At 35.7% G+C, this 11,626-nt stretch overlaps 1 protein-coding gene, 1 long non-coding RNA gene and 1 pseudogene across 2 annotated transcripts in view; all 3 read left to right on the top strand.

Annotated features, from left to right (window-relative positions):
- The window catches only part of LOC132170357 (G-type lectin S-receptor-like serine/threonine-protein kinase B120), a 9,379-nt gene extending 6,960 nt beyond the window's left edge, over window positions 1-2,419 (top strand). Inside the window, exons 10-12 of the mRNA XM_059581312.1 lie at window positions 899-1,012; window positions 1,152-1,227; window positions 1,728-2,419. Coding sequence (XP_059437295.1) covers window positions 899-1,012; window positions 1,152-1,227; window positions 1,728-2,419 — 882 coding nt within the window. The remainder of the gene's footprint in view (window positions 1-898; window positions 1,013-1,151; window positions 1,228-1,727) is intronic.
- Window positions 2,420-6,269: 3,850 nt separating this feature from the next.
- Window positions 6,270-7,023, top strand: LOC132177670 (uncharacterized). The gene is made up of 3 exons (XR_009439789.1): window positions 6,270-6,377; window positions 6,505-6,606; window positions 6,973-7,023. It is a non-coding gene; the product is annotated as an uncharacterized LOC132177670 (long non-coding RNA).
- A 29-nt stretch (window positions 7,024-7,052) lies between these two features.
- Window positions 7,053-8,517, top strand: LOC132170348 (G-type lectin S-receptor-like serine/threonine-protein kinase At4g03230; annotated as a pseudogene).
- The last annotated feature ends 3,109 nt before the right edge of the window (window positions 8,518-11,626 follow it).

Raw genomic sequence — 11,626 nt, 5'->3', positions numbered from 1 at the left:
TTCCAAAGAGACAGAGATGAGCCGGGGGGGGGGGTGGTGGGGTGGTGGTCTCTCTTAGCTGAATTTAATTCCCTTTGAATTTCAAGCCGTCTCCATTTGGTGTTTCCAAAGAGACAGAGATGAGTCCCTGCTCTCTCTTGCCTACTTCTTTCCTATGGCATCCATGAAACCTAACACTAGCATCAACTATATATATAGCAATTGAAGCCAAACCCAGATGTTTCTTTCATCCCTGTGGTCGTCTTTAGCTTAATTACCACGGCAAGACCTAGCACAGTCAGCAACAGACAAAAGCTCCATCATTTCTTCAGTTCCCTTCATCTCTTCAAACTTTGCCTATCATGTGTCCATGACTCAGGAAGCATCACAGCCGTGTTGCACTAAAGTGGTCGACTTGCAGAGTGGAGAGAAAAAATAGAGATCTGTTTTGGACGGTTTCACGGAAGAAAATAGACGGAAAAAACGCGTTACTTTTTTGGGTTAAAAACCCATTGATAACATCTGGGCCATCAAAATATACTACCGCAGATATGCATACAAGCCAAATCCTTCAAAAATTTAGATCCGTGTGGGACCGTTGATCCCCCATCTCCTTGATTCACGGCACCTCTTTCGGTGCAATGAACATGTCCAGTTCAATTTAGTCACCGCCTTTTTTTCTCCACTGCAAGAAAAAGCAGATCCTATGGAGAATTTCAGTTGGCAAATTGACTTCAACATCCATTTCGAAACTAGTCTGTCCAGAGCGTGATTATGTCGGATACAAAGTACAGTGTTCAACTTTGATCCGCCGCCGTGTTTAGATAGAGCGTTTATATATTTATATATATATATATATATTTCAGTTTTTAAGTTTTTAGTTTTTCCTTCTTCTATGTTTTTTCTTTTTTTTTTTTAGGGATATTTTTGGGAGGATATTGTAAGAAAATGTATTGGAGAATGGCAGGGTAAAAGTTTGAGAGCAGTGGTATGTAAACTTGGCTTGGAGCTCGGCAGTTTACAATACATGAAGGTATACATATATAGAAATGATGTGAAATTTGGAAATCCATTGAACTAAAAAAAAAAAAGGGAAAAAAAAGAGAAAAAAAAAAAAATTGTTGCAGAAAGTATGGTGGGAGCTGCATGGTTAATCTGTCTCCTGCCCGTAGTTGTTTAAAAGAGGCCTATTTGCTTCTGCTTCTGGTTCTCGTTTTGTTGCTGTTGAGGATTTTGTGGCAGAGGAAGGTTTGCTGGTTTTCTTGAGCTCAAGTTATTGAAATTTTGCTTAATTGTAAGAATTTGCTGTTGAGGATGATGTATTTTTGCCTTTTTTTTTTTCGCTGGCCTTGGGGGATATTAATATTTTGTCAGTACTTTAAGAGGGATATTGAGGCAATTAATAATTTAAGAGAAATTGACAATGGAGTGGTAGGGGTATATGTACTTTTTTCAATTTGTTTTTGTTTTTTTTTTCTTTAAATGTTGGGAGAGACCTCTTTTATAGATTTTTTATTTTTTTTAGATTGAATCAACAAAGATTTTCTATTATTATTATTATTTTTATAAAGTGTTTAGTGGTAACTTGGATTTTGGCCTAAAAAGTCCATTTTTTAGTTTATTTTTTCTTGAAGGTTCAGACGGGCAATGGAGGGTTTGGTAGCAAATAGGGAAAACCCTTTGTGTCACCCATCTTCCTCAATACTAATCCTCTCAGAATTAAGATGGCAATCTACTCCTGTTTCAAGGTTCCTCCAAAATCCCAGTTTGGTCGACAAATTTGACATTTCCTGGGTCAAATTTAACAGAAGCAGTACTTGGTGATGATGGAAATTTTGTTTTGAGAGATAGGCGGAACACGTCTACTATATTTTGGCAGAGTTTTGACCATGCAACCATATTGCTGCCAGGTGCGAAGCTTGGGGTCGAAAAGATTACTGGGAAACCACAGCAGCTCATTTCATGGAAAAATTCAGAAGATCCATCACCTGGTGTGTTCTTGTTTGGGTTGGGCCCAAATGGAAGCAATCAAATTTGCTTAGAGTGGAACAGATCCCAAATCTATTGGAGTTTTGGACTTTGGAATGGAACTTCTTCCAGCTTTGCCTTCATTCCTGAGATGGGATTGAATCATATCTACAACGTCAGTTTTGTGTCAAATGAAAATGGTAGGTATTTTACTTATTCTCATTATAATCCTTCTCACCGTTCTAAATATGTGATGGACTCTATAGGACATCTCCAGCTATGGTCGTGGCTTTCTGGCCCTTCGGCATTGACTAGATTTTGGTCTCAACCGGCGGAACCATCAGTCTATGCTTTGTGTGGTGCATTTGGCGTGTATCGTGAGAATTTCTCGAGCCCCTGTGAATGTCTTAAAGGTTTTGAACCATTTTCCATGGAAGACACCAGACTAAATGATTGGTCAGGGGGTGTGTGAGGAAATCTGATTTGCAATGTGAGAATAATGCCAAAAAAGATGGTTCCTAAAAATATCAAACATGCAATTGCCTGTTTATTCGAAAGCATATTTGGCCGTACGTGAACGCTAGTAGATGTGAATTGGCATGCATGGAAAATTGTTCTTGCACGGCTTATGCTTATAATAGGAGTGGGTGTATGATATGGGAAGGAGCACTTTTGAACTTACAGCAGCACTCAAATGGTGGAGAAATTGAACAAGATATCTATCTTAGACTTGCTATTGATGAGCATCTAGATCCAAGTACCAAAGGCAAGATGAGTGAAATGAAAAGTATGGTTAGCTAATCCTTAATTGCATTCTCTTACTTTTTGATCCAATACTTCATTCTCTGATATGGTACTTGAGCTAATAGTGATTCTTGTCATCATAATCAGGCAAAAATTGGAAATTATGGGTACTTGTGCTGGTCTTTGCAACGGTGCTTATCTTATACCTCTTCTTTTGGTGCTCAAGCAAAGGAAAGCTCAAAAGCACATGTAAGTGTAAATATTTTAATTAAGCATACATAGGAATCACTTTCAAAAAGTTACTAAGAAGTCTAGCTAGCTTAATCTAAGACAAGAAAACCATGACAAATCCTTTTTATTAGTGTTAGGGAGAGAAGCACCTAGGAAGTCTACAATAGCACATTAATATATACATGATTAGATACCACTTAAACCCAAAAACTTAAGTTTATGAGTTTGTAGCCATGAACTAATATATATTAACTACTCATTTTATTTGTTTTTCCTCAACATGGTACTCAACACGCATACATGCACTTACAACAAATCTACCTTCATACATGAGTATCTTCCACACTCACCTAATAACTCTTTCCTTGCGTCTAAGTCATTTACAAATCAAAGAGTGAGCGTACAAGAATTGCATCAATTGCATATCACCAAACACAACTTTGCTCCAAGAGCCATTCACACTCTTTACTGAAGCCAAACCAAATGCGTTAAAGACCAAGACACTCATTTAAGCAGAAGCTGAACCATAGCTCTGATACCAATTTGTTAAGAAGAGAATCACATATGATGTCCCTAAAGCTTAAGTTTATGGGTTTGAATTTACTTACATATATTAGCTACTTATTTTGTTTATTCTTCCTCAATGTGGGACTCAATACTCACTGATGCAGATTGCGTAGCCATCAGTTTGTTTTATTTTCTAAACCGACTTTATGTTGTTATTTTATTAGGGTTAGGGTTTTGAGAGTCTTTATTTCGTTATTTTATTAGGTTTAGGGTTTTGGGGGTATTTATGTAATATTTTATTAGGTTTAGGGTTTTAAGCAATAAATATATGCTTATAGCCTCCAAAGAAAACAATTGTTGTTTATGATTATGTTGAATAAAAATTACTCATAGGTGAGTTTTCTTCATATTTTTCATTGAAATCATAGATAGACTCTATATTTTGAGAAGAATTCTCAGATCATTGATAGATTCAAGATCTAGAATTGCATATCCGCTGCTTTATTGTTATTCTCCGCTGCAGCCCACTAAGTCGCGCTGCATCAGTTGGTATCAGAGGTTAGTTGCTTTCTATGAATGGGAAGGAGCAACCGCTTCGCAGACATGAACGAGGTGCACGTGTGCACGGATGCAGCACGTAGGGAGCAAACGGCAATCGTTCGGCTGAATGGTTGTCGTCGCCAACCAAGACCGCGATTCACGGAGGCGGAAGGCAAATCTAACGCTGAGTAGTGGCAATACAAGGAGGATCGATTCAGGTCTATGAGGGATCAAATTGAAGACCTCACTACCCAAGTATCCGACTGGTGTTGTCACAATGGGAATGGATCTAGAACCTGTGTACGAAGCACCGAACGCCGGAACGTCAGCACTTTGCACAAGCTCATGCCAATTAGCAGGTGAGTAGACTCAAACTCGATACACCGGAATTCCAAGGTTGCTTGCAACCCAAAGAGTTCATGGTGGCAGAAGGAAATATAAAATTTCCACAAAAAGAAGTACCTAGGAAGATGGCAGAGTTGGTGCCTAAGGAGGGGGCAGAGATCAAGTGTCGTTCGGTGTCCTGATACATTAAAGGTATGTGCCGACCATTTCAAACTATATGCATCACGGGAGGCAAGGGGGCCAAGCTTATCATTGATCCAAGGAGTCATGAGAATATAGTCTTGGAGGAAGCAGTTCGCAAATTGGGGCTTGAGACCAAGAGACATCCTACTCCCTATCAATTGGAGTGGCTCACAAAAGGAAACGAGGTAACGGTTTCTAAATGTTGCCTAGTGTCCTTTTCCATTGGAGCTAAATATAAAGATACTATACAGTGTGATGTGGTTGACATAGAGACGTCTCACCTATTATTGGGCAAGCCGTGGCAAGATGATCAAGCTGCTATCCATGATGAAACAAAGAAACGTACAGCTTCATGTTGTGTAAAACCAGATTGACGTTGCTACATAGCCCATGGGCGGAGCCAAAACTTTCACAAGGGGATGGTCAATCCTTTGTAGCCAAGCAAGAGTTGACGGACACAGAAAGCGGCATCAAGGGAGTGGTAATGGGGCTGATAAAGGAGCTGTTGGGAAGATTTGTCGACGTGGTCCAAGCAGAATTATCGAAAGCGGTACCATCACTGTGACATATTCAACATCAACTTGATTTGGTGCCAGGGTCAAATGTTCCTAATCATCCGCACGACATCAAGAGTCCTAAAAAGCTTGAAGAATTGGGGGAACAAGTGAAAGAGGTAAACCTTTCAAAAAGTATCGCAATTTTTCATGAAGAAGAGGAACCCTTGGAAGAGGTAAATCTTTCAGATAGTTTTGCAATTTTCATGAAGAAGAGGAACCCTTGGAAGAGGTAAATCTTTCAGATAGTTTTGCAGTTTTTGACTGCAATTCTACGTATCATGTGCCTGATAAGAGCCCCGAAGATAAATTCTTCGATTTTAGTGTTGAGCCAGTTGACTTATGTTGATTTCATTGGGATAGATGCTATTTTATCAAATTATTCTAACCAAAATTGTGATGAGATCTATATGGTGGATAAGACTTTTCTGTCAAAGATTGAAAGGGTCTTTATGAGTTTTTTGGGGATTCTCATGGCTTGTGGGAAAAGCAAAGCACGAGAGAAGCATGAAAAGTCTACACAGAAAGAGGTATGTGGGGATTTCATGATAAATATCGAGGTACTTCGATGATGAGAAGTGTCACATTTATTGTGGGATGTTACCTTGTCTTGATCTTGAGGAACAGCGAGTGGAATGAGTTGACTGGGCATCCAACGGACCGTGGAAATAACCGGCTGAATTCGAGGACGAATTCTCTCCAACAAGGGGAGAATGATGCAGATTGCGTAGCTGTTTTATTTTCTAAACCGACTTTATGTTGTTATTTTATTAGGGTTAGGTTTTGAGAGTGTTTATTTCGTTATTTTATTAGGTTTAGGGTTTGGGGGGTATTTATGTCATTTTTTATTAAGTTTAGGGTTTTAGGTTAGAAATATATGCTTATAGCCTCCAGAGAAAACAATTGTTGTTTATTATTGATTATGTTGATTAAGAATTACTCATAAGTGAGTTTTCTTCATATTTTTTCTTGAAATCATAGATAAACTTTATATTTTGAGAAGAATTCTCAGATCATTAATAGACTCAAGATCTAGAATTACATATCCGCTGTTTTATTGTTGTTATTCGCATGTTTGGTTCATGAAAATACCAAACATGCGATTACCTGTTTATTCGAAAGCATATTTGGCCTTGAATGCTAGAAGATGTGAATTGGCTTGCATGGAAAATTGTTCTTGCACGGCTTATGCTTATAATAGGAGTGGGTGTATGATATGGGAAGGAGCACTTTTGAACTTACAGCAACTTCCATATGGTGGCGAGATTGGACAAGATATCTACCTCAGACTTGCTGCTGATGAGTATCCAGATCCAAGTACCAAAGGTAGGATGAGTGAAATGAGAAGTATGGTTGAGCTAATACTTAATTATATATGTTATCTTTCATTCTGAACTAATACTTAATTCTCTATTATGGTTGAGCTAATAGTGATTATTTACATTATAATCAGGAAAAAAATGGGAAGTATGGGTAGCTGTGCTGCTCCCTACAACAGGGCTTATCTTATGCCTCTCAATTTGCTTTTCATGCAAGGAAAGGATCAAACGAAAAGGTAAATGCATGTAAATGTTCTAACCGTACATAGAAATCACTTCAAGAAATTACAAGGAAGTCTACCTTAATCAGATTAAGATAAGAAAATTGTCACAAGTCCTTGTTCTTAGGAAAGTCCTTGTTCTAATTACTTCCATTAGTTGGTGATGGATCCCCACAAGCTTCACCATATTGTCTTCCGGAAGGAGCTTTGCAGTTCTTTGATCATTTCGCTAAAATGGGAAAGAATTACTAAATTATTAGTACTTATTTATGGAAATGACTAAATAAACTTACTTACCTTTAGATACTGGCATTGCTCAATTGATTTTCTCTTACCAAACACTACATTTCCATGTATAGTGACAAATTCTTATCATTTTAGATCAAACAGGAGAGAGCCCATCAAGTAATAATCTACTATTATTTGATTTTGATACTGAACGCCATGCAATCAATGATGGAATGAACACCGAAAATAATACGAAGAAACAAGAGAAGAAGGATGCTGAGTTACCACTATTCAGTTATGAGAGTGTATTAGCTACAACAAATAATTTTTCAGCTGTGAATAAACTTGGAGAATGAGGTTTTGGACCTGTCTACAAGGTACGTTACAATTTCCCGATGAATGTGCTTTGAACACTATTAATAAAACGTACATTAATGGTAAACCTTCATGTAAGTTTAAAGATTTTATGGTTCTCCTTTTTAAGGAAAATTACTTAGAGAACAAGAAATTGCAGTGAAGATGCTTTCAAAAAGATCTGGACAGGGAATTGAGGAGTTTAGAAATGAGACAATACTAATTGCAAAACTCCAGCATAGAAATCTTGTCAGACTCTTAGGTTGTTGTATCGAGCGAGATGAAAAGATATTAATATATGAGTACATGCCCAATAAAAGTTTGGACTTCTACCTTTTTGGTGAGTGCATGCTGATGTATGTATCTTATATGGGTATATTTTTGCCTGTCATACGTTTTTAGGTTCCTAAGTACTAATTTCCTTGGTTGTACTATTTAAATAGATCCAACCAAGAAAAAAATGTTAGGCTGGGAGACACGCATACGCATTATTGAAGGGATCGCTCAAGGGCTTCTTTATCTTCATCAATATTCAAGGTTACGAATCATACATAGAGATCTAAAACCTAGTAACATTCTCTTGGATAGTGAAATGAATCCAAAAATATCAGATTTTGGCATGGCTCAAATAGTTGGAGGCAATGAAACACAAGCAAACACAAACCGAATTGTTGGAACTTAGTAAGTATGGAACTTGTTTTACATTTGATATTTTCAATTCCCAGCTAAATTCATTGAGCAAGCTACTGATAGGTCTGTTTACTAAATTTTGGAATGTAGTGGCTATATGTCTCCCGAATATGCTATGCATGGTTTGTACTCAACAAAGTCTGATGTGTTTAGCTTTGGAGTATTGGTGTTAGAGATTGTGAGCGGCAAAAAGAACACTAGCTTCTATAACAACGAGTCACTCAATCTTCTTAGATATGTATGCATCTTCTATACTCTCCCAAATTCCTCATGTTTTACAATAATCTTTTAAATTAAAATGCTATTAGTTTTAATTAAATTTAGTCTTACTTGAAATGAAACTAGGCTTGGGAGTTGTGGAGAGATGATCTAAGTTTGGACTTGATGGAGCCAACAATAAGATATCCTTCTTCCACTTCTCTTATGTTGAGATTGATTAACACTGGCCTTCGCTGTGTCCAAGAAAGCACGATTGATCGACCTACCATGTCTAATGTAATCTCAATGATTAGCAATGAACATGCACCTCTACCAACACCTAAGCAACCAGCGTTTTTCACAGGCCGAAATATGATGGACACAAATTCAACAGTTGACAGTGCAGAAAATTGCTCCAAAAATAGTGTAACTATTTCAGTAATGGAAGCCCGATGATTAATTCCTATATCAAATAAAAGAAATGTTGGAGAAGCAATCTTTTCAGCCTAATTTGTATGCATGTGAATTGGTATGCTACATATACTTGTCACTAAATGTTGTCTTAGTTCACTCATTTTACTTTTGTTGCCAGTAATACTTTTAAGATAGAATTTGTAAGTTCTTACAGGATACTATATATAAATGTTGCCAACAACTTCTGGTGTCTTTAAAAGATTATCTGTTATTGATTTCTTTCCCCACCTATTTAAAAGCGTTGAAATCTGAAATCTGGCTTATTTCTTTTCATGTGTATTCATGTAAGAGATAGAATGTAAACAACTAATTCAATCATACATCAACTTAATATTTTAAACCTAACTTATGATAGGGGCTCAATTCAGTCTTATCTAATACTCAACTTTTACTTACGTGACAAAAATAAAAAAATAAAAAGAAAAGATAAGGAGAAAAGAAACGTGACGTTGGGAAAATTGGGGAATAAGAAAATAAAAAAGAAATGGGAGAAGGTGGAGTGGTTGGAAGGGTGGGGGTGCTGTGAAGAAATTTGAGGGAGAGAAGAAAAATAATGGAGCAGGTGGAGTCAAGGTTTTGGATACTCTCATACACTTTGCTCCACGATTCTGGTCCAGCCATGTCGTGACGCCAAAGAAGACCCATTACCCTTCAATGTTCATACTGTCAAAGTATCAATCAATATTCATAAAATCTCATAAATTTATCCAATTCCATCCATTATTCCATCTCTCAGTTTCATTCACTATTCCATCTACCAATCTCTCGTACTATTTCGTATAATATTCATATAAAATCATATTTTCCTCAATAATAAATATTCTTAGTATTAATATTAAAATAATATTCATCATCAAAGTAACCTCTTTAAATAAAAATTTTAAATCCGGAGCACTACAGATGTGGTTGTAGCCCCTTTACGATATATATATATATATATATATATATATATATATTAATTGTAGGTAAGAATATTTATCATTAAAAATCATATTTTCCTCAATAATAAATATTCTTACCTAGTATTAATATTAAAATAATATTCATCATCAAAGTAATCTCTTTAAATAAGAATTTTAAATCTAGGGCGCTACAGTCACAAGGATGGAGCCAGGAAGTTTTATGGGTGGGGACCAAAGCAATTTTTTTTTTTTTTTTTTGGCAGCATGTAACGAACTAGTACTTTTTTTTTATTTTTTTCTTCTTTTTCTAATCACTAGTACTTAAATACAATGGGGAATTGAGCTTAGAATTGTGTCATTGGTACTTAAATACAATGGGGAATTGAGGTTAGAATTGTGTCATACTCTCCAATATTTAAATGTCTAAATTCTAACAAACAATATTCTCAATATTTAATAACCATAATATCTAAATTACAAGACCACTTAGATTAGGAATTGAGCTTAGAGTACTAATCTCAAAAAGTGCGACCTGCGTTGAGTTATTTTGCACCTCGTTGATTAACATGATATTCTCATAAGTGACACACAATCCAGGATCAAACTCCAATAAATTTTGTGCATTTTTTCTTTTGAAATAGTCGAGTATTGTATTTGACTTTCTCATCATCTACAAATAAATTTACATGATCATTTTGAGTCTTTAGAAAATAAAGAAAAAATATGTGTAGGTTAACAACGAACAAACTCACATGAATAACATAATCATCACATAGACTTTAAGTTAAACATTACACTTTAACCCTATAATTATTATTTTCTTCTTATTCCATTGATCTAACAACTTACCCCAAATTTATAATACTCATATTCACATACAATAATCAATATGATTGTAATATGACATATTAGAACCTAAACCCCATGGGCATCAATTTTCATTGAATTCATGAAAGTATAAGGTTAATTAACACTTTAAATGTAATTAACACATCCAATTAGCAATCCTAGTGTTCACATACCAAAAGCCCTAATTTAATTCATACCATACAAATTCGGGTTTATGTCCATACTATAAACAATAGTGAAATTAAAGCTTTAAACCCATTAATCTAACAAATCCACTACACACAAAAGCCCCTAGTTAATTTTAGGAATTTAGCTTCTTACTAAAATTCCCCCAAATTTGGACCTAATAAAAAATTCTCTAAATCATTATGATTTCAAATTTGAAATTCAATGGATGGAACAAAAACTCAAAGAGAAACTAGAGATTTCTCAATGGCATTAGTTATAATAACCCATCAAAAATTCTTATATGGCCATACCAAATCAAGGACCAGAATCCTCACAAAGAAAAGATCTAAGATTTACATACATACATAAAGATAATAACAATAGCAAAAAACATAGAAATTTCCAAGTAGCAACAGGAATTTCCAAGTTTCCAAGCCGATAGCCAATCTAAGAAGGAAAAAAAATAAAAATAAAAAACTTTTCAGATTCTTAACTAAATTTCCAAGCCAACGAAAAATTAACCAAAAGAAAACCTCATAATTAACCTAAGAAGTATGAACCAACCGGTGGAGGTGAGTTGGGGGAACCGAGACCTATCAATTTATTTTTGGGGGGGACCATAATTTTTTTTTTTTTTTTACTCCTTAAAATATCTTTTTTGAAGAAGTGAGAGGGGGAAGGGACCATGGCCCCAGTCGGCCCCCCCTCCCTCCCTCCCTCTTTATGTGTAAGCAACGTCATTGCAAACGTGTATTAATTATAGAGACTTTTTGGAAGCTAGCTATAGCAATTTCAATAATCGGTAATATTGTTTTTGAGGAAGGGGGGGGAGACCATGGCCCCAACCAGTCCCCCCTCCCTCCGTCTCTGGCTTCAGATGTGGTTGTAGCCCCTTGTACGATATATATATATATATATAGATCATTAAATATCATATTTTCCTCAATAATAAATATTCTTACCTAGTATTAATATTAAAATAATATTCATCATCAAAGTAATCTCTTAAATAACAATTTTAAATCTTGGGCGCTACAGATGTGGTTATAGCCCCTTGTACAATATATATATATATGAGTTGAGATTTCCCGCGTTAGACACTTTTTTTTTTTTTTTTTTAATTTGGTTTTTAAATTGAAGAAAGAGAAATATTAAAGAGAAATTCAAATTTG

The sequence above is a fragment of the Corylus avellana genome, chromosome ca1 (assembly GCF_901000735.1).
Source record: "Corylus avellana chromosome ca1, CavTom2PMs-1.0".
In the NCBI taxonomy this organism is placed as follows: Eukaryota; Viridiplantae; Streptophyta; class Magnoliopsida; order Fagales; family Betulaceae; genus Corylus; species Corylus avellana.
Note: the sequence above shows the minus strand (reverse complement) of the source record. Positions and strands in the feature narration are given on the sequence as shown.